Raw genomic sequence first — 22,664 nt, 5'->3', positions numbered from 1 at the left:
TTGTAAAAAGGTGTCAGTTTTGTTGCCAGATAGAAGGGTAAAAAAAACAATGATCAGATAGAGAGGTCTTTAGATGTTTCTTAAAAGTCAGGAGTGCATTTGACGTTGCGGATGTACAAAGGGATTAGAGAGTTCCACATGTGGCAAGCCCCAGGTGCTCACCGAGCCAAGCATCGCATTAACCAGGCTCAACCCCGCTTATCTTCTGAGATCCGATGAGATCACGCTCATTCAGGGTGATTTGGTGGGAGACACCCTATCTTAATTTTGGAGCTTTCGTGACTGCAGGAATTATTCTTTGGTTCTTTCGGTTAATTTTTGTTTCTATTTCTTTTATACCTGATGATGATTGCTTGTGTTGCAATCGAAACGTCGTAGTATGCTATTATTTAATTTATTATTTTATCTTTATACGTGACCGAAAGAACCAAAGAATAGACACCCTATCCCCGCGGCTACACTGTCTCTCCACTGAGCAATGTTGCCTTACCTATTTCTGGGTAAGTGATCTCATCTGTAGTTGTCATAATGACAGGTGTATTGTTGTTGACAATTGCAAAGTCTGCAATGTTGTTGTTTTTGTTTGCTGTCTCTTTGGGCGCATGCAGTCCGCAAGTCAGCGCCACTACAGATGAAACGTAAGCAGTATTGTTTTTTTTAATGCAAAATCACAGCGCCTCCTTCCCCATATTTGTTTCTGCACCAAAATAAAAAAAGTTTTTTTTTTGTTTGGTGCACGTTACCCATCGGCCATACGCCCTCCGAGAGCGTCTCTTATCTGGAGCGTTGGTTTCAGCATTCAATACTTCAAGTTGCAGAGTCTGGCACGCTGATCCAACGCTGCTGAACTGCCCTATTTTTGTTAATAGGTAAGGGCCCTTTCTCTATTTTGTAAACATTTTTACTCAATAGTATCCATAACACATGCAGCGATTATCGCGGTTCATATTGAGGCCTGTCCTGTGCAAGCACGAAAGGCCACCCACAGGCTCACTATCTATAAAGTGGGAATGGATCAAGTGGATTAAGCAAGTGTGCGATTAGGCTCATTGTGCGACCACCTGTGGAAAGGCAGTACAGCGAGTCGTCATACACACGCAATGTGGGGGTTTTCAAGCTTTCTTCCAATTACGATTGCGAGAAATTGGTTTTGTATAATTAAACCCATCACAGCATGAGCGACATGGTGTGGAGACACCTTCATCTACTGGCGGATTAAAAATTACTGCAAACAAATGTATATTCTGTACGTGTGTGTGTGTACATGGTGGGGAGCGGTGGCACAGCGGTTAGCGCACTGCGCTACAAAGCCGGTGACCCGAGTTCAATTCTTGCTCACGACCAATAACAGCGGCGAACATTTTAACCGGTTCTGGGCCTCGCCTAGGTCGACTCAGCCTCAAATTAGCACCTGCTGCGATGTGCCAACATCGGCACTAGTGAGACAAAGGCGGCCGGGTGTGGTGCTGGCCATCCACCACCTAGTGTGCCGTGCGGGCCTTCATAGGTGTCCGCTAATAGCACTTGCCCTAACAGTCTGTTGAAGGCTATAGGGGGGATCTTCGTCTCTGCGTGTTAGTAATATTGTTCAAGCCTTAACCCTCTAACCTGGACTTGATGTTCTGACTTGATGTTCTTCACGATGACACGACATACAGAGGAGGTCAGTGATGCGGGGGACTTCCGTGCAAAGCTCAAGAAAAGGTAACTCATTTTCCATTTAACGCGTAGGCTTTCGTGACCAACATTACCCATAATAGAGGTTCTTTAAACCCGCCACCACCCGACACAGACAATTAGTAAGGTTTGTCACGCAAACAATCGTGCAAATTCGTTACTAGTTCAGCACACCGGTGTGTTGGAGAGTGAACCCTCTACAACATTTACAATTCGTTACTAGTTCAGCACACCGGTGTGTTGGAGAGTGAACCCACTACAACATTTACAATTCGTTACTAGTTCAGCACAACCGGTGTGTTGGAGAGTGAACCCACTACAACATTACAATTCGTTACTAGTTCAGCACAACCGGTGTGTTGGAGAGTGAACCCACTACAACATTACAATTCGTTACTAGTTCAGCACAACCGGTGTGTTGGAGAGTGAACCCACTACAATATTTACAATTTGAGCGCCGTGACGTTTCACCGGTAATTACAACAACCAGCATCATCAGGCGACAGCCAGAATTGTGGAGAAATCCTCCCGTTTCGGTCTTTCATATACGAAGTACATTTTCTGTAAGGCGTCGTAATATCGTAGGGATGCTGCCCTGGCGTGACGATTAGGACACTGGACTTGCAGTCCTAGAGGTCGCTGGTTTGTTCCATTGGCACAGCTGTTGACATAGTGGGGCCACGTTTCTTAAATCCTCATCCTCCTCTGTCCAACCAGCAGTGTAAGCGGGGTACACCATCGTTAGTCTTCGGGTCGTCTGCGACGGGGAAGAGTGTAGATACTGCCACCATTTCCAAGATGTATTGTCAACGTGGAAGAGTAGGCCAAATAATTAACTATAATAAAATCGATGTTTTTTTATTTTACCAGGTAAAGTCCACTGAGCTCTACAGCTCTTTTTCAGAAGCGACCTGACCACAAATAATAGCTCAATGAAGTGGCTTGTCGCGTGTAAATTTACAGCAGCCAAATTGCATCTTAAACGCACGATTCTAAATGTGGAGGGAAAACCCGGAGGACCCGGAGGAAAAATCCACGCGACCACGGGGAGAACACCCAAACTCCAAATATACAAGTGTCAGGGTCGGGATTGAACCCACACCCTCCTGTATACCAGGCGAGGTAGTTAACATCTCGCCGCCATGATGCCCATCTAGAGGGGATCTCTTGAGCTCCCCCTAGCAGAGGCCCTTCCGCTAGCAGTGACGCGAGCAAGCAATCGAGCTGCACCTTTGCCTTTCATCGACGACGTGAAGCTAAAACGCTGGCCTCGACCTCCGCCTGTAGTCCAACACTTTGTTGTGCACGTGGGGCTCGTGGCAGTACAGCAAGTGGATTGGCGCCGACCAATCCACGGAATGGTTTTGAGTGTTGTCCCCTTCTAGATTTGAAGTTTTCGTGACTGCAAGGATCCATGCTCTTTGGTTCTTTCGGGAAAGTCACGTAGGTGAAAAATGAAATAAAAAATTAAAAAAAGTAAATTAAATCACGACGTTTCGATTCCAACACAAGCAATCATCATCAGGTGTGACAACCACAGCAAGAGCATTTTTCACCGACGTGACTTTAGCGAAACAACCAAAGAGTATGGTGTCGTTCCCCTCACGTGTGTCATTGAGCCATAGCTCGGGCAGAATGGTCGCAGCCGTTTCCATTTGCTTTTCTCCACGGTGTTGTTTTTCTAACAGGTGACACTATCACGAATTTAGCCGCAAGTCTTCACAGATTAGCCACCCACCTTCGTGTTGTCAGACAACGTGTGCAGACAGCCACTGAGGTGGCCTTTGTCAGTTCAGCGCAACATTAACGTTTCTGAACGTCGTTTGACCTCATACGAACAAATGCTCTATATGCGTCTTAGAAATATGGGGGCTGTAAACTTTGATGCTGGGCCATTATTAGGCCAACATAGTTTAATTCATTGGCCAATGTTGGACCTATCACTAGTTTATTGTTGGACCACCACTTGATCAGTATTAGACCATCATTTCCAGCGATTTTTTCCAATTAGCAGGCCATTATTTAGCCATTATTGGATCCAAATTGAACCATTATTTGGCCGACATTTGGACACGAAACCTTACAACTTTGACAGCACTGGGCCATCACCAAATTAGTATTTGTGCCCTCATTTGTGCAAGATTTGTCCAAAATACGCCCAGTCTTGGGACAAGAAACGCCAAAATGTGCGCTGTGTTGGGTTATCGCCAGACCATTGTATCTGTCATTGTTTGTCCAATATCCGGCCAGTTTTGGCCCATCACTGCGCCGATGTGGTGGTACTTTACGCTGGGCAAACGACCAATGAAAAAGTGGCGCGCAGCCAATGCCCTCGTGGTACCTGTGTGATGTCATCTCTGCTCTGCTCCGCAGAAAGAATCGGTGAGGCACGCGCAAACTGCGCGATCCTGCCACGTACAGGCAGCTTTAAGTATTAGCGGTGCAATATATATATACGGCTCTCCATGCAGACACTGTTGGAGTGCTCGGTATATATGGACGTCGTCACAGCGTCTCGTTTGGTGGTGGTGGTGCTGTTGTTATTTCGTGTGCCATCGCATGATGTACATTGCGGGCAGCAGAAGGCAGTGCAAGCACTGTCCATTGTTGCACTGTGCTTCTGTGCTCCCACGTCCATGCTCCACGCCTTCAACCAACCGCCAATGACGTAGTTGTGGTGAAGCGTGCGTTAAAGAGCCCCTCTGCAGCAGTGGACCAATTAGAAAGGGGGCTGTACTCGTACACGCACATTGACAAACGGGGCTGTATATGCGCGTGCATGCAGTGCAGAGGTGTGTTGTGTTCTATTGCGCGGGTGCATGGGGCCAAGCGTCCAGTCGTTGCGTTGGTGGCTTTTGTCGGGATCCAAATCAATCAATCAACGCTGATAAACGGGTGTTCTGTCAAATACGACGTGGATTTAAACTTGGCGGAAGGTGATTGAGTTCCAAACAAGGCCAAGAGTCAAAGTAAGTTCCTGCTCAAATAAGTTGTCCACATTTGTATGGCCGGGGTTAGTCTGTAACAGAGAACAAGGGATGTTGACCTCCCAGAAACTGTCACCTCACTTTATTGACCTGGAGGAATGATGGGCTGGGTCACTCCACAACTGGGATTTGAACCCGCAACCCGGACTGTCTTATCCGTACTCTGTTCCACCAGCATGCCGCAGGTCCCAACTCTTCCCTCTCTGCTTCCTTCACCGCGCAGATCCACTTTGGGATTGTCTTCCATCATCCCAAATAAAACCAAGCTATTTTATTTACCGGGTATGAGCCCACCGAGCTACTAGCTCTCTTTCAGTGGTGACCTGGCCATACATCGACGGTGGCTCATACCGTATGCGGGGCTTTTAAGTAGCAGCCGATTAATCTCGACTCTCTTTCCAGTATAACATTTCTCAATTCGACAAACTGCTATTAACTCATTGTCTCTTGCGCATTCGATTGCGCCGTTTGTTGCTCGGGCGTGTGGGCCTTGCGCTCTGCGTCTGCGGTTTGAAAACGGAAAACAAACCACCCCACTTCTTCTCCGCCACCTCCTCGCAGGGTGGAAGAAGAGAAGGTCCCAGAGAAGACGCTCGACGAAAAGGAGGTGTGGGACATCCTCATGAGCGCCGACAGGAAGGACTACGAGGCCATCTGCTTCAAGCACGGCATCAAGGACTTCCGCGGCATGCTCCGTCGCCTGCAGGCCATGAAGGATGCCAAAGAGGAGGAGGAGGAAAATGTACGTGCTCATGTGTGTGTGTGTGCACCCATTTGTGTGTGTTTGTGCTTGTGTGTGTGGAGCGTTGGTGTCGCGTGTAACGCGCTGCGCTACGAATCCGGAAGCCCGGGTTCGATTCCCGCTCACGGCCAACATCAGTGACGATTATCTGAACCGGTCCTGGGCCTCCTCTAGGTCTACTCAGCCTGAAATGAGTACCTGGTGCTGGCCACCCACCCCCTTGTGTGCCGTCCTAGGCTTCATAGGTGTTCGCTAACAGCACTTTCCTCACCAGTCTGTTAAGGCTACACATTGGACCTTCGTCTTGTGTGTGTTGTTCATATCTCAGGTGGGGCATCTCCCAGTTATATCAGTCAGTCAACCCATGGCACCTGGGTCTCTCCCGCGAACTCCTGCCAGCGAACCTTCGACACATGGTCTCAAAGTGCACCTACCACTGGCACAAGCACCTTTGTGACGTCACCGCCACTTAGTGGCAAATGGCGGCTGCTGTTGTTCATGTGTCGACTGATGCGGTGTGTGAACATTTTCCACTCGCGAGACCAAGGCGGCCGGGCGTGATCCTGGCCAGACCGGTCCCTCGTGTGCCTCGCCGGCCTTCATAAGTGCTCGCGAAAAGCACTTGCCCCAGCAGTCTGCTACGGCTCTTTGGGGGATCTTTGTCGTTGTTCACTGCGTGTGCGTGCATTTGAGAAGCGGCGGCAGAGTGCTGTATAATGATCGGCTGCAAGTGATATCTGAACCTACCGTAGGCCTCTCCTCGATTGACTTAGGAAGATGCAACCGAAGAACAAGCAGCTCTGGGGTGGACAGGCATTGTGTGTTTTTCTGTGTTTGTCCTGCGGATTTGATGTACAGGTGTTTGTCCTTGGCCTAGGGTTGCCACCTGCCCGGAGTTTCCCAGGCCCTCATCTTGTTGAGGAAGCTGTCCTGGGATAAAAAAGAAAATTCGGGACATTAGAGGTCCCATTTTGCGTGTCAGTTGCGCAGGCAACGCTGTCCACCGATCGAGACAATGCATTCGCCCTCGTGAGATATTCTTGTTGCCCGTGATCTCACCCAGCGCGTTTGCACTTTTTGAGATGCCAAACTTCGGGCGGCGGTTGTGTTCGTCCCGTTAGGAGCTGCAGCTTCGCAAGGCGTTAAAGCACGTGAAGGTGAATGCGGAGGGAACCGCCGTGTTTGAAATCTACATGGAGCGGCTGGATCCCAGCAAGAACCTGCGATTCTTCAAGGTGGGTGATCGCCACGATTCCTCAAATCGCTGCAGGCCGGCGTCTCGTCCCACCGCTTCTGCCTCCCGCCTCCTTCTGCCTCTCCTCTCCACTTGTTCAGCTCTTCTTGCTGTTCCATTTTCCTCCTTTTCTTGCTCTTCTCTCCGAGTGTTTAAAAATCTTTCGTACCGCTTATCTTCTCGTTATTTTATAGCGCCCTGAGAACGATTGTTTAAGGGCGCTTTACAAATCATTATTATTCCACTCCTCCTTCTACTCCTCCCCTTCCTGCTCCTTCCCCGCATTCAACCGGAGTCGTAGCATTTTTTGTGGGTGTTGAACAGCGGTCCCATCATTTAAATGGAGTGGCCCATGCCGATACCATCTGTCAACACAGCAGTATTCGCTTTGCTGGCCTGACTCTGCTCGTGAGATCCAGAAGGTCACAAACAGTCCAGAGTTTGCTTGCTTGAACAAAATGCTGCTCCTGCTGACGGATAGTATCGTTTTGGACAGCTGATGGGCCGATGAACTAACACACAATTAATGTACGCGTGGAGACACAGAACAGAGTTCTGATATTTGCTTGTGCACAAACATAGTCGTCTCTTCGAGTGACCTCGGTCCACATTCATAGAGATCGATTCTTAAAGGTACTTCAATTCAGTTTCATGTATATTAATGTTATTAAATGTGACTTCCCCTCCGATGTGGTTTCGCTTTGTACTGCGTATTGTGCGGCATGATGTCCGACGTTTCGCTGCACATCCTGTGAGCTTCTTCGGGAACGGAATTGAGCAGCTCACGTTTCCCTTCGATGATGTAGTGTTGCGGACTGCTGCTTGTTGTCTGGTGTAGGCCCGGCCGATGTTATTTATTTGTTTCGTCTCGGAGGAAACCTAATTATCTGAACCACATCGCTGGCGCACACGTGGTCAAACCGGAGCGCCCGGAGAAAGCTCCTCACTCATTCATGTCGTTCAGACTGTCATACCATGGAACGCTACTCTCATGTGCAAAGTAGCTGGCTCCTCTACTTTGCACTCATCTCGTGGTTGGTGTATTGTTTGCCGTAACGTTCTGACTATACATAAATATTCAGATTAGGACGTCAAAGGCATCTCATAGCTAGCTCTGCGAAATTCGCTTCTATCGGCTGTTCACTGTGACATTTCGGAACGGAGACTTCGTCTCATCGCTTAACAGCGTTCGCCGCGTCATCATCATCATCACGGTCCATGGGCAGGCAGCCCGCAGGTGTCCACTGCACATTTAGTCATTTGTTTCCACTTTTCTCTGCCTTGTACCAATGTGCTCAAGTAGTGCCACATCGATTAATTGGCAACCAATCTCTTACGTCGTCAACGCGATCGGGGATAAACTCGGGAGAAAATCACGACGACGACGACGAAGACGACAAACGTCGAAACGTTTTGTGCCGCAGAACGGGAAGCTGCTGACGATCGACGAGACGGAAGGGAAGCACGTGCTGAAGAAAATCGCCGACAAGTATTGCCTGGTCATCAACAACGTGAACGCGAACGACGACGGAGAGTACACGGTGGAGATCGACGGGCAGATGATCAAGGCCGGACACCTGCACTACACCGGTACGTGGGCGGCGAGCGGTGGGCACGGCGCTACCGCCGAGGGACGCAGCCGGGTGGCTCAGAAGGTGGCGTTCGATTCACTTTGTGAGCGTCCTCTCTCTTCCGGTCGTCGTAGCTTCGCCACGTTGACGACAGCTTGGGGGATTTGAGTCGGGGGGGGGGGGGGAGGGGGGGGGGCTCGGTCCGTCGATGCTCACGTGGTCGTTCTCTTTGCCGAGTCGACTCTGGGCACTCAGGCGATTTAGTCCACGTTCATTATCCATTGGTGCGTGAGTTGTGCAATTCACCCCCCACCCCAACACTATTATCCGGTCACCCAATGGGTGAACCAAGTAATTACATTTATACGCATGTATAGTATAGCCAGCTATTATATTTGGTCTTCGTCAGCGCACCGCTGTCTCCAATGACTTTCCTAAGTGGCCTTTGGTCTGCGTGTTTTTATTCGGGCTCGTAAACTCCGTCACGTTTTACTGTCGGTCGCGATTTGGTCTCTCGTGGCCAGCGGTTGTAGTCATCGTCACACTTGATCTATTCACTGTATGCTGAAGTTCTTTCGCACCGTTCGTAGCCAACCGAGCGAATCAGAGGTGCGGGAACGAGGATTATTGTCCACTCACGGTCATCGTTTGACTGACCATCGGTAAGTTCATCCAGAAAATTAACACTGGCTCATACGGCTTGTAATGGCGTAGCTTAGGCGTTGTGCCAGCATCGTTGAGATCCCTGCCTTCGAAACTGCATTTTTGACTACCCCATGATTAAACTGGGTTCTCCAAGTGTGTGATGTTCTCAAGCCTGTCATCAATGGCTGTGCATCAAAATAAAGCCTCCATCATGCTACACTTACTTTGTCACTTAATTTAGCGAAATGTCAGATATGCGAAGTAAAAAAAACAAACCTTTGATTTGATTACCATGTAATGAAGATCTCTCAAGCAGGGCATCTGAAGATGGTGCAGTGCCTGTCGCGTGGATGAAAGGCAATTGAAGAAGCCTCAGAAGTAGTTCTGTGAAGTCGCCTTTCAGTGGCCGTTCTCTATGAAGAACTGTCATTATGCTGCCTTCTCGCTACTGTGCCGAGAGCACCCCGCTCTCAACTCTGTCGCGAATGAAATACTGGTTGGGAGTGATGGTGCAGAGGGGGGGGGGGGTGGCAGTGGGTTGATGCGGAGAATGCTTTATTTCAGCCCATCATCCCTCCTGGGCGGATGAAACGAGTACCGTGTGTCTCTTGTTGCCACAGATGAGCAGGTGTTCATACGGCAGCTGCAGTGGATGCGCTGCTATGAGCGGGAGTCGGTGACCTTCGAGTGTAAGCTCACCATGCCTACGCCCACCGCCACGTGGAACTTCAAGAGCCTCGAGCTTATAGAGTCCAACAAGTATGAGATGAAGGTGAGTGTCATGATGATACCGATGATGGTGACATCATGATCATCGTCATCATCATCATTGTTACCTTGATGATCTCAGGTCAAGGAGCTTGCATGCACACGAAGAAGATACCGTGGTTCATCGCGATCGTCATCATTGTCACCAATGTTATCGTGAATGTAGTCAAGATGAGTGATGACGGTGACATTGTGAACATTGTAATCGTAATTTTCATCGCGACGTTCAATCAAGGTGAGTGCGACGACGATCATGGTGATAATCATCATCATCATCATAATAGTGACGACTCCGATGATGTCATCACAATCCTCATCATCCATTGTCATCGTCGCTATCATCGCGATCGTTGTACGAGCAAGGTAAGCTAGCTCCGTGGTCCTTGTGACAATGCACTGTCAGCACAAACTTATTTCCCTTCGAAAAAAGATCGAATGCATGCGACGATAATTCGCAGAGGAACACATTTTTTAATTGTTCGGGAGGAAACCAATGTTTTTGCTACCCGGCCACCTCACACAAACGAGGCTAAGAGGCTTCCCACGGTGGGTGCCCATCCCTGAAGGTGCTGGACGGTGGGAAGACGCACCAGCTGACAATCCACAACACGCGCATGGTGGACAAGGGCGTCTACTCGATAGGGGTCTTCGGGTGCAGCTCGGTCGCGTGGCTGGAAGTCGCAAGTAGGGACGAGCATACACGCACAAATGCACACGCGCGCGTACACGAGACAAAGGTGCCCCCCCCCCCCCCCCGGTATAGCCTTAAGAGACTTTTGGGGCGATTGCTCTTAGCGAGCACCTATAGAAGCCGGCGCGGCATGGCACACGAAGGGGTGGGTGTCACTGCACCAAGCTTGGCCGCCTTTGTCTCCCACGTGGCCACGTTCATACACCGCACTGGGCACTCATTGGGGGCTGAGTCGACCTGGCGGAGGTCCAGGACCGGTTAAGGTAATTGTCACTGGCGTTGGTGGCCGTGAGCGAGAATAGAAATCAGGTCACCGGGTTCATAGCGCAGCGCAAGACAAAGATCCCCTATATAGCCTTAACAGACTGATGGGGAAAGTGCTGTGAGCGAGCACCTATGAAGGCTGGCACGGCACACGAAGGGGTGGGTGTCACTGCACCAAGCTCGGCCGCCTTTGTCTCCCGAGTGGCGATATCTTTACGCACCGCGCCGGGCACTCATTTGAGGCTTAGTCGACCTTGGGGAGGCCCCGGACTGGTTCAGATAATCGTGACTAGTGTTGCTAGCCGTGAACAAGAATCGAAATGTGGTCGCCGGGTTTTATAGCAGAGCGCACTGACCGCTACCACTACCGCTCCCTGCACGCATACATACACGCACGCGCGAACATGCGCGTTCGCACAATAAACTAACAACTGCCCTCCACCCCAACCGATTCCCCCCCCCGCCACGTTTGCTCGCCCCTTCACCGCGGCAGAAAGCGCCATCAAGTTCAAGAGCGGCTTCCGCTCGGTGCGGGCGCGCGCCGGCGACACGGCGAGCTTCAGCTCGGAGCTGAACATCGAGGGCACGAACGCCACGTGGCTCAAGGACAAGCTGCCCATCGCGGCCGGCGACATCGACAGCGGGCGCATCAAGGTCTTCTCGGACGGCGGCAAGCACGGCATCAGCTTCAACCCGGCGGCCGAGACGGACACGGGCGAGTACACGGTGGTGGTGAAGCAGGACGACGACGACAGGGAGTACACCGCCAACACCTTCCTCCGCGTCGAAGGTGGGTCCCTGCGTGCGCGTGCATGCGAGGGTGCACGCGCGATAGGGCAGGGGGAGGAGGAGGATGAGCAGGGTGTGGGTGAAGGAGGAGGATGAGGAGGAGGAGGAGGGGGGAGCGGGCACAGGAAGCGAGGAGGAGGCTTTTGCACGCTCAGTCTGGGGTGGGACGCCAGTTGTGTAGACCTCAGAGACGAGCCGCTCGGTGACACCGGCGTGTTGGCCCTGCAGCCGCGTGCTCTGCAGTGACACCAGTGTGCAGTCTGCAGAGTCAGGCACTAACGCAGTGACACTGACACCCCCCGTGCCGATCTCCACCCCAGCCGCCGATGACGACGCCAACAAGAAGGAACGGCAGGAGCGGCGCGCGAAGAAGGCCGTGGTTGCCCTGCCGAAATCCACCGGCGATGGTGGAAAGGGTGGAGACGACAAGTCCACATCTGGCAAAGGCGGCAAGGGTGACGGGTCCAAGTCCGGGCTTGATGCAGGGAAGGGCCTCAAGGGCAATGCCGGGCTCGACGACGGGTCCAAAAAAAAGATTCCACCGCCGCCGCCCCCCGTGATCATGGTGAGCGGCGTAGCTACACTCAGCGTTACGCCGGGCGTGGCATGTGGGGGGGGGGGGGGGGGGGGTGTAGGCGGGAGGTTCGTGGCAGCCACACAATTTTTAAAGGGGATCGAGTAAACGATCACAAATTAACGAGGCGTGGAGATCCCAATTCGTAGCTGTTCAACCGACTTAATTGACCAGTTGTCCCCCAGTAACCACGGCGCCTCGTGTATTGCATCTGCTGTGGTCATTTTCGCCACAGCCGCCCGCCTGCACGTTACGAAATAACACAAATCGCTCATGTCCGTTCGTCAAGATTGAGCCGGTGGAAGAGAACAATTTAGGCAACGGCTTCGGCAACGGCTCTGGCGACGGCTCGGACCTGCTGGACAAGTCGGGCTCGGGCGACGGAGGGGACGGCTCGGGGCTCGGCGACGGCTCGGGGCTTGGCGACGGCGCCGGTGAGTGAAGGACACGCGTGTGTGCGCGCACGCTCGAGCCAGCGCGCCGGTGGGCGGAAAACCGGTGGCGCCGCGAGCATCGGCAGAGAAATGGTGGTCACACAGCTGAGAAGGCGACAACGATTGCAATAGGGGAGTAGTGGAGGTTGAGCGGTTTTTTTTTTGCTTGGTGGAGCGCGCGAGCCGAACAAGTGCCAATTCTCGGGACTTACTGTCGCCAGCTAGCCACCCAAGCACTTGGCCTGGCCCCCCTACCCGAATCAGCTCCGGCAAACAGCGAATAGTACTAGCCAAAGCGCTGATCCTACCGCTAAACTAACCCTGAAACAACTAGACAACCAGGTACGGGTACGAATAGCTGGTTGGCTAGTGACTAGCACGAGTGCCAATTCTTTCGCCTACCAACTAGCCAATCGGTAACTGATACTAGCCCATAACTATAACCTCACCAATTGCCAGCAAGTCACGAGAACTATTCCACTCACTGGACATAGCTGTCCCCCTAACTCGAATCAACCAGTACCATCCCCTTACTCTGACCCGAAACTTACCCCTAACTCCAAATCGTCAGTGGCATTCACAAGCACAAGACTACATGTAAACTGTAATCTGATTACCCTTGGCAGGTACTGGTGATCCTGTATTATTACTCAGCCTTCAGTGTGTAATCGGATTACCATTACGTACCAGTTGATTATGATTATGCTCATTTCTGAAGATTGTGTTTGTCTAACTGGGCAAATTGTTGTCTCCTTCTACATCACTGTTGGAAACGTAGCACTTTGTTCTGAGAATATCGAGATTTTCTTTGGACAGAATCTTGAATAATTTTTCGAGCACAAATAGCACTTACGTCCACCGCCACGCTATGCCTGGCTCACATTTAATAAGAAAGAGAAAAAAAACTAAAACTGGAATAAATGACGTGAATGCGTTAGACACTGTCTCTTATTTAATACATTTTTTTTTAAAGACCTCAGTCACCAGCGAGGGACCGGTGACGAGGACTCTGGACGAAACAGACGGGACGCTGACTCAAACGCTGCCCCGCCGAGAAAAGGGCAGCCCGCCAAACAGCCTGTCGGTGTGTGCACAGGTGCACTGTGGGTATCGTGCAGGAGCATTGTGGGAGACCCTGCAGTGTGATCTTTGTTTAAAGGGGGGCATACAAAAACTCAGGGGGACACGACGCATTCGGTGTTAAACACATATTGGACAAATGTGCGGAACGGAGTGAGTAAAGATACGAAGAATGGTGCTAAATATTGTACCAACACTTTTTTTGACTTGACTGTAAACATTTAAAGGGGAGTTGAGCTTTCAGCCGGAGGAGGGGGGGGGGTGGTTAGCCCCCTCCAGTCTCTTGGTGATATGCAGATACATTTCTACTGTGGGTATTGTGCAATATTCTGCAAGTAAGATGCAGGTGCATTGGGGGTATTTTGCTTTACTCTCCTAAGTATGGTGCTGGTGCACTGTGGGTAGTGCACATTACTCTGAAAGTATGGTGTTGGTGCATTGTGGGTATTGTGCATTACTCTCCTAAGTATAGTGCATTGTGGGTATTGTGCATTACTCTGTAAGTATGGTGCTGGTGCATTGTGAGTATTGCGCATTACTCCGCAAGTCTTAGGGTTCCAGTTTAACTCAATCACGTTGTCTGCAACTGGATCTTTTTTACGTTTATGAGAGCATGCTTTTTTTCATGCTTTCAATAAGAGCCCGGTACGGAGCACAAACCGCGACGCAGGGAGGGGGAATATAGAATAGGTCTCGAACTCTGTGCCTCCTGTCACCTCGTTCCTGCAGCAGTTGCCAAACGTCAATTTATTTTCACTGGCTAAAGAAGAAAACCATGGTGGAAATTTGTTTGGCCCATCATCACTAATGCGCCGATAAAAGGTACACGATAGTGATGATGATGATGATAAAGAAGAATTGTTTTATCTTAGACAAAAACAGAGTTTTGCGTTGGCTATTGTTTCCACTGAATACATTTCTTTAAAGACCTCAGTCACCTACGCGGGACCGGTGACGAGGACTCTGGACGGAACAGACGGGACGCTGACTCGAGCACTGCCCCGCCGAGAAAAGGGCAGCCCGCCAAACACCCCGTCGGTGTGTGTGCACAATAGCACGAATCAGTGCATCGTGGTCATCGTGCAGATGCACTGCTGGTGTTGCGCAAGTCCATTGTGGGGTTTTGCACGCAATGGACAAATGTGGGTGGTGTGGTAGTGCGCCGTGCTTGTGTTTACGGCGACGATGCATTGTGGACATTGACCAAATGCATTTTGCAAGTGCATTGTGGGTGTTGTTGCGAGTTGCATGATGGTTTCGGGCTCACTAACGTTCGTATGTGCCCGACCAGCTGCACTGAGAATTGGCGGAGCGCGAGCAGAGCCCGCAGTAGAGCCCGCTGTGGATTTATGAAATTAACAAAAGATTGAAAGATTGTGTAGTTGTAGAAATATCCTTATTTCTAACCGAGTGCAGGGGGGGGCATGCACGGTGATGCCAGTCACCCGACCGTGCATGTCAGGTTTCGCGTTTAATTTAACACGGCCTGCGGTGGAGGTTTGAGGGCAATCCTCTGGTGAAGCAGTAGTGAAGCGCAACTGTGAAATCTTGGGGAGACGTGGTACCTCCAAGGTGATGAGGCAGCGGTGACATAATTAAGATCGTCATTAGGATATCCTTAAAATGACGTCACGACGATTAAGTTGGACAGGAGATCTCGCTAAGACATCAAACGGATGGAGGTGGAGAGAGATCACGGAGAGTGCGAGACATTGGAGGTGGAGGCCTTTGGGCAACAGTGGGATGCTAACGGCTAAAGAACAAATGTCGAGAGAAGCACCGGAACTGTGGTACCCGGTCTCCACCTGCTCTTCACCGGTTGACGTAACGTTGGACGCTTGACCGCGCTTAACCCAGTTCAAACTAAAAAGAAACTTAACAGAGCGTGAATTCAATCTTGACTTAAAGCCTTCGTGACTGCAGGAATTCATATGCTTTGGGTCTTTCGGTAAAGTCACGTAGATGGGTTCAAGAAAAATAATAAAACTAACAAAAAACGACAACGTTTCGATCGCAACACAGGCGTTCGTCGTTGCTTGTGTTGCGATCGAGACGTCGTAGTTTTTTGTTATTTTTTATTATTTTCGTTGAACCTATCTACGTGACTTTACCGAAAGACCCAAAGAATATGGCGTGAATTCTTCCAAAGGGGTCCAAGAAAGAGATCCTTACAAACACTCCATGAGTTTTTGTTTGCCTGCCTAAAAAGACGTGTGCTGCGAGGCGAATTACAGATCTGAGGTGCTTAACTCCCCTGCGTGTGTCCTGCCAGTGTTTTGGAGCTCTGATTTAACCCATACACACGGTCGGCGTGCATTAACACTGTAGGTGTAAGCTGGGTTGAGCCTGGCTCATGCTTGGATGGGCGGCCGCCATGCACAAACCAGGTTGTAAATGTTTGTTTGCCATATATTTTACTCTTTGAAGACCACGGTCACCAGCGAGGGACCGGTGACGAGGACTCTGGACGGAACGGACGGGACGCTGACTCAAACGCCGCCCCGCCGAGAAAAGGGCAGCCCGCCAAACGGCCAGTCGGTGTGTGCGCACAGGTGCACTGTGGGTATCGTGCAGCTGCACTGTGGGTATCAGGAGAGTGCACTGCATAATCGCTAATCCTACCAAATAGAAGCGGTAGGCTGCCGATGTTTAAACCTCTTTCACACGATATAATCGATTTTCCAAAAGCTAATCGAATTTTGATTTTCAAAATCGTTTTGTGGTAAAACGGTTTCAAAAATCGGCAGCCTGCCACGTAAACCTCGGCACGGTCGGGAAGAATGACACTCTGGGCGATGCGCCCCGTCGTTGCACCGCGGATGATGTCCATGTGCACTGTGGGGTGACGTGCAGATGCAACTGCGCTGCGGATGGTACGCAGGCGAAGTGTGGGTCTTGTAGCAGGCGCACGTTGGTCTCACTGTCGGCCCGATGCACCTCCCCTGCCTGCGCTTGCGGTGGCTCGCGGTGCCCTCGTGTTGGGCGCGCAACGGGAAACAGGCGCTGACCGATGCGCACGTCGGGGTCCCGTGGCTCATTTATTATTGGCAAGCAACAATTCGTCGGTTAAAAAAATATAAATATTTATTACAACTCGATGCGAGCCCGGTACAAAACGCCGATCACCGAACGGAGTGGGGGGGGGGGGGGGAACAGAAACTCCGTCAACAGCGACCCGATTTCGGTGCGACAGGTGCCCCAACGAAGGGCGAAAGATGAGGCTCACTGCCCCACACAGGTGGGGAACACGTGCGGGCGACATGAAGGTTTATATGGGGAGCGGAAAGAGGGAAGATAACGAACATACTGGGGGGAGGAAAGGGACAAGGGGGAGTGGAGAACTGGGGGGGGGGGGGGGGGTGGGGTGGAAGGAGTGGGAAGTTAAACACAAGCACGAAGGACTGGTATGCCAAACAGTCAGCAACAAACAGCACTCGTGTAGATACAACATGTAACAGGTGGCTTGTTACTTTGATTAATTGATTCCGTTGCTGTACGATTTATACAAATTATCTGCAAATGATGGATCGATTGAGACAGAGCAAATGAGATGGAAAAAATATCAATTCACGAACCTAACTGGGCCCACGAATCGTAACGATTCGTCAAATTGCACAGTGGGTGAATAGTCACATGCACATTAATTTAGCACAACTCAGTGGTGATAAATGCATATTCCATTGAGCTACTGATTAGTGCGCTCGGGGGTGCCAATGTAAATGTGAAGTGGACGTCCAGCTAACACAGCGACTGAAGTTTGACGTGATTAATCCAGGCCCTAACGGTGCACCTTTTCGCGCAAAAGGAGTTGGAGATGATAACGGAGAGGTTTCTACTGAATGCACCCCCAAACTTTATCTTTCGAAACCTGACATTTATATTTATTGCATAGCTGCTGTGTTGATGGAACCATATCCCCTCTGTGCGTTCTCCATGTGCCTGGAGCCCTGAATTAACCCGGATGCATGGTCAGTACGAGGCTAGGGTGGGAACAACTGAACGTGTTTGTGTTCAACCCCTTATCGCGGAAAATGCGCTAACTCTCTTAACCGTAGCGTTCACTCGCTCTCGGTTTCTCGCGGTTACAAACGAGGTGTGTGTTTTTGTCACTTGACATTTCTTTGTGAAAGACCTCAGCCACCAGCGAGGGACCGTTGACGAGGACTCTGGACGGAACGGACGGGACGCTGACTCAAACGCTGCCCCGCCGAGAAAAGGGCAGCCCGCCAAACAGCCTGTTGGTGTGTGCACAGGTGCACTGTGGGTATCGTGGAGGTGCACTGTGGGTGATGTGCAGATTAATTTGCACCGTGGTATCGGACAGGTAGACCGTGACAGCATTGAACAGATGTTGGTGTTGCAATGCATTATGGGTGTCGGTCAAGGTCATTGTGAGTGTTGTGCCTGGTTTTACTAATGTTCATGTTCACCCGCGATTGGCTGAATCATAACGTCAGGTACTGCACGTTCAATAGGATCATCTTTAGAAATAATATTGACTGGAGAATGGTGAAAGAAAACCCCTAAGTCATTTTATAGAGGCGTTTTTATTGCAACCATTTCATTTGGATTAATGAAAGAATGCCGAAATAAAATGATTTCCTTCTAACCAAATGACAAGGTGAATGGGCATGCACAGTAAAACGAATGACCAACGTGCACGTCCAGTTTCATCGTTCATTCACCATTGCCCCATAACGATAATATTATACGATGGTGAACAACTATTTTGAATGTGGTCGGGACTGCCAGATTCACTGTGCAATGAGAGACGGTTTGAGAGTCCCGAATCACGTTTGAGATGCCTGCTCTAGTGCACGAGCGAGGTGACGCCAAGGAGATCGTAAAAACGCAGGATGCATTCTGAACTCGTGTTTCAGCATGAAATTGCATCCTCTCATTTACGATTACAGAGCTGAGGAGGCCTGCCTCCTGTGTGTGTGGGTGACTCTCCCTGTGTGTGGAGCCCCGATCTAACATTCTGTGCTTTGCTGCACAAAACTCCATGGCAGGGCGGCTTGCGAATTAACGCCGCGTGCATTTGTACCCCTCCACTCGGAGGTGCGAGGAGCGCTAAACTTCACCATTCGCCCTTTGCCCTATTCCTGCGGACTCGATGACACTGACAAACGAGCTCTGCCTTGTTCTTTGTGCGTCTGTTCTGTAATATATATTGTTTCGTCAAAGACCTCAGTCACCAGCGAGGGACCGGTGACGAGGACTCTGGACGGAACGGACGGGACTCTGACTCAAACGCCGCCCCGCCGAGAAAGGGGAAGCCCGCCAAACAGCCTGTTGGTGTGTGCACAGGTGCACTGTGGGTATCGTGCAGGTCGTGCAGGTGCACTGTGGGTATTGTGCAGGTGCACTGTGGGTGATGTGCGGATGAAGTCGCACCGTGGTGTCGGGGCAGGTGCACCGTAGCTTTGTGGAAAGTTCTTTACGAGTACAGCGTTGAACAAATGTTGGTGTTGCAATGCATTGTGGGTGTTGGTCAGGGTCATTGCGAGTGTTGTGCAAGTGCATGGTGGCGAGGTTTTACTCATGTTGATGTTCACCTGCGATTGGCAGAATCATAACGTCAGGTATGGATGACTGCACGTGCAATAGGATCAACTTTAGAAATAATATTGACTGTAGAATGGTGAAAGAAAAGCCCTAAGTCATTTTACAGAGGCTTTTTTCTTGCAACCATTTAGTTTGGATGAATGAAAGAATGCCAAATTACAGTGATTTCCTTTTAACCAAATGACAAGGTGAATGGGCATGCACAGTAAAATGAATGACCAACGTGCACGTTCAGTTTCATCGTTCATTCACCATTGCCCCATAACGATAATATCATACGGTGGTGAACAACTCTTTTTAATGTGGTCGGGACTGTCACATTCACTGTGCAATGAGAGACGGTTTGAGAGTCCCGAATCACGTTTGAAATACCTGCTCTAGTGCACGAGCGAGGTGACACCAAGGAGATCGCAAAAACGCAGGATGCATTCTGAACTCGTGTTTCAGCATGAAATTGCATCCTCTCATTTACGATTACAGAGCTGAGGAGGCCTGCCTCCTGTGTGTGTGGAGTCCCGATGTAACATTCTGTGCTTTACTCGACAAAATCCCATAGCAGGGCAGTTTGCGAATTAAAACCGCGTGCATTTGTACCCCTCCAGTCGGATGTGCGACGAGCGTTCGAATTTGCCCTATTCCTGCGGACTCGATGACACTGACAAACGAGCTCTGCCTTGTTTTCTGTTTGTCTGTACTGTAATATATATTGTTTCGTCAAAGACCTCAGTCACCAGCGAGGGACCGGTGACGAGGACTCTGGACGGAACGGACGGGACTCTGACTCAAACACTGCCCCGCCGAGAAAAGGGCAGCCCGCCAAACAGCCTGTTGGTGTGTGCACAGGTGCACTGTGGGTATTGTGCAGGTGCACTGTGGGTATTTTCAAGGTGTATTGTGGGTATCGTGCAAATGTGTCACCGGTGATATTCAAATGCATTGTATTGTTCGTTGTGGGTGCTGGTCAAGTGCATTGTTTGGTGTTGGTCAAGTGCATTGTGGGTGTTGGTCAAGTGCATTGTAGGGTTTGTGCAAGTGCATGATGGTCAGTGCCTACTAACACATCTGCGTAGGTTTTCGCGGTTGTGCTGTAAACAGCCCTCCGATGTGTTTTCGGGTCATATCACGTGTTGTTCGGCATGATTTCTGGCATTTAGCTCAACATGCTGGGAATCTTCTTCAGAAACTGAATTGAATTGAATTCAACTCAGTTTCGCCCCACATGCGAGGAGCCTCTTCAGGAACTGTCGAACAACATGTGATGCGGTAAAGCCCGCAAAGACATCGGAGAGCCATATGGCTCACTAATGTCCACATTCCTCTGCCTGACTGCCTGAACAGGAATTTACCGAGCCTTAGTGTCGGGAGTAGTTGAGTGCCACATTTCGTACAGACTGACCTTTATAATTTTGGACAATCGTTTGGTTCACAAAAAGTTCAAAGAATAACTGTCTAACCGGCTCTTACTCGCACGTATTGTATGTCAAATGAATGATGGAATTCCTTGACCCCTTCACCGAGGAAGCAAACAAGCATGCACGGTCGCACAAACTGGCGGGCCACATGTCAGTACGCCGCACCAAACACTGGCACCGTGCAATGTTCACTGCACCAGAACTGTGGAAAACGAAAGCCACCCCGGTCGTGTATGTCCTCACTGTGCTCGCGGTGATGTCCTCTAACCATGCAGTGAGTTCCGGACGACAACACGATTGATCTCGGTTTTTGTTTGGATGCTTTTTTAAGGCTGATTACAGATCGTATTCAGGCATTTCGGATGGTTTCCGTCAGCAGCGCGTACGACTCTAGCGCGGCGTCTCCGCCGCCAACGACGGGGACAATCAGCCGCGACAAAAACGATTGCTGCGGTCCTCGGATGAAACCGCAACAACAACAACAAAAAACTAAATATTCGGGGCGTCCAAAGTTTCCGTATATATATATATTTCCAGGCCTGATTTCGGATGTAATCGGATTAAATCTTAAAATAGAGAACACATTCAAAACCTGTAAGCATGGGTATGTCTTTGGCCGTGGCGTGGAATGATACACCGTGGATCAATTTCGTCTTATATTCCTGTACTCGTGCGCACTCTGACCTGAATGGAAGTTCTATTTAAACAAAACAAAAAATGGTTCTCATCTTGTGGATACACATATGCCCTGTGTCCCGGGCTTCCCTACACAAGTTGGAAACTACCTTAATGAGAGAAAAAGACTTCAAAGTTACGGCCAGGCGTGCCATTATAGCACCCGAGTGCAGTCACTGCTATGTCACTTCCATACATTGACAATGCAATTGGATCAGGGGGTGGAGCAGTGGTGAGGTGGTTAGCACACTGTCCTCTGAACCCAGCGACTTGAGTTTGAATCCAGTGCATGGATAACATCAGTGGCGAGTGATATCTGATGTGGTCCAGGCTCCCTTCCCCTAACCATCCTCCTTTAACTGACCTGCACTGGCTAGGGTGGTGAAATGTGGTCAAGACCTTCATCCAACATGATTATCATTAATGGAGTTTCAACTCGTCTCAGACAGCCCAGCTTGGGCAAATATGTACAAGGTGACAACGGCAGTATTTTGTGTTGTTGTTCCATCTTCCTGTACAACTCTGCACTTGACGATCGAAAATATTCGTACAGGACCATTCGTTTACATCGGAAGTGTGTGTACATTACCACATGACGTTGTTTCTATCGATACATGTCTTCAAAGACCTTGGACACATCCAGGGGACGGGTGACAAGGACTCTGGACGGAACAGACAGAACGCTGACCCAAACGCTGCCTTGCCAAGAAAAGGGCAGCCCACCAAACAGCCTGTCGGTGTGTGCACAAGTGCACTGTGGGTATCTTGAGAAGTGCATTGTGGGTATTTCGCAAGGGCGTGTCGAGTAACACTCGTAGACTTTCAGGGTAACCTATGTGGTTGTTTGTACCGAGGTTTTCAGAGTCAAAATGTCACGTGTAGGTAAAATAAATCGTTGGAAGATGTCACCTACTCTTAACCTGAAGTGAAATTGCGTAACATCCATTTGTAACTTCGCTGCGTCGCAAAATCTGGTGATACTTCTGCATTGGCATTGGTTATGTTTTGCTACGCAGTTACTTGCACGCTATTCATCAATTGTATAGTCAAGTGCGGCTTGACTATACAATCGTTAAGGCCCGAGACTCTACCGCATGTGCTCCCCTCTTGCCTGGACTATTCAGCCCAAAGAGCTCACCTGAGCCAGGCAGGTGGATTTCAGAAATGGCTCAGGGCCCAATCAGAAGCACTGTAAACGCATATTAAAAAATTCAAATAAAGGAATAATTGTAGAATAGCTAAGGGCAGTTATGTGTTTAAGAATTAATGGTGGGTAGTCAACGTAACAAATTATATTAAGTTGCCACATTTGGGCCAACGAATCAAACAAGACAAAGTATGCAATACAGTACAAATGACGCAAAAGCAGCATCAATGAGTGAGTCAAATCATGACGTAAGAATCAATTTCTCAAGGCGTTAGGTTACGTGAATCGTTACATAGCCACAACTTTACATCCACGTTATAGATTAAGTCGCGTATTGGGTATGTTGATGCTTAACCCCCCCCACCCTCCCGAGTGACGGTGTGAATCACACCCTGCTGCTTTACGC

General features: G+C 50.0%; 1 protein-coding gene across 19 annotated transcripts in view; it reads left to right on the top strand.

Annotated features, from left to right (window-relative positions):
* The window catches only part of LOC133347578 (immunoglobulin-like and fibronectin type III domain-containing protein 1), an 80,799-nt gene that overhangs the window by 26,599 nt on the left and 31,536 nt on the right, over positions 1 to 22,664 (top strand). For 6 of the 19 annotated variants that reach the window (XM_061559948.1, XM_061559958.1, XM_061559951.1 and 3 more), the window contains exons 6-22: positions 609 to 638; positions 1,659 to 1,704; positions 5,226 to 5,406; positions 6,528 to 6,641; positions 8,065 to 8,230; positions 9,477 to 9,628; positions 10,191 to 10,308; positions 11,073 to 11,369; positions 11,689 to 11,933; positions 12,232 to 12,376; positions 13,350 to 13,460; positions 14,384 to 14,494; positions 15,884 to 15,994; positions 17,587 to 17,697; positions 18,644 to 18,754; positions 19,745 to 19,867; positions 21,738 to 21,848. In XM_061559948.1, coding sequence (XP_061415932.1) covers positions 609 to 638; positions 1,659 to 1,704; positions 5,226 to 5,406; positions 6,528 to 6,641; positions 8,065 to 8,230; positions 9,477 to 9,628; positions 10,191 to 10,308; positions 11,073 to 11,369; positions 11,689 to 11,933; positions 12,232 to 12,376; positions 13,350 to 13,460; positions 14,384 to 14,494; positions 15,884 to 15,994; positions 17,587 to 17,697; positions 18,644 to 18,754; positions 19,745 to 19,867; positions 21,738 to 21,848 — 2,283 coding nt within the window. Of the gene's footprint in view, positions 1 to 608; positions 639 to 1,658; positions 1,705 to 5,225; positions 5,407 to 6,527; positions 6,642 to 8,064; positions 8,231 to 9,476; positions 9,629 to 10,190; positions 10,309 to 11,072; positions 11,370 to 11,688; positions 11,934 to 12,231; positions 12,377 to 13,349; positions 13,461 to 14,383; positions 14,495 to 15,883; positions 15,995 to 17,586; positions 17,698 to 18,643; positions 18,767 to 19,744; positions 19,868 to 21,737; positions 21,849 to 22,664 lie in introns of all 19 variants that reach the window. The other 13 variants (XM_061559960.1, XM_061559957.1, XM_061559952.1 and 10 more) reach the window with 12 other exon arrangements.

The sequence above is a fragment of the Lethenteron reissneri genome, chromosome 26 (genome assembly GCF_015708825.2).
Source record: "Lethenteron reissneri isolate LAM-NWPU_2019-01 chromosome 26, ASM1570882v1, whole genome shotgun sequence".
Lineage (NCBI taxonomy): Eukaryota > Metazoa > Chordata > Hyperoartia > Petromyzontiformes > Petromyzontidae > Lethenteron > Lethenteron reissneri.
Note: the sequence above shows the minus strand (reverse complement) of the source record. Positions and strands in the feature narration are given on the sequence as shown.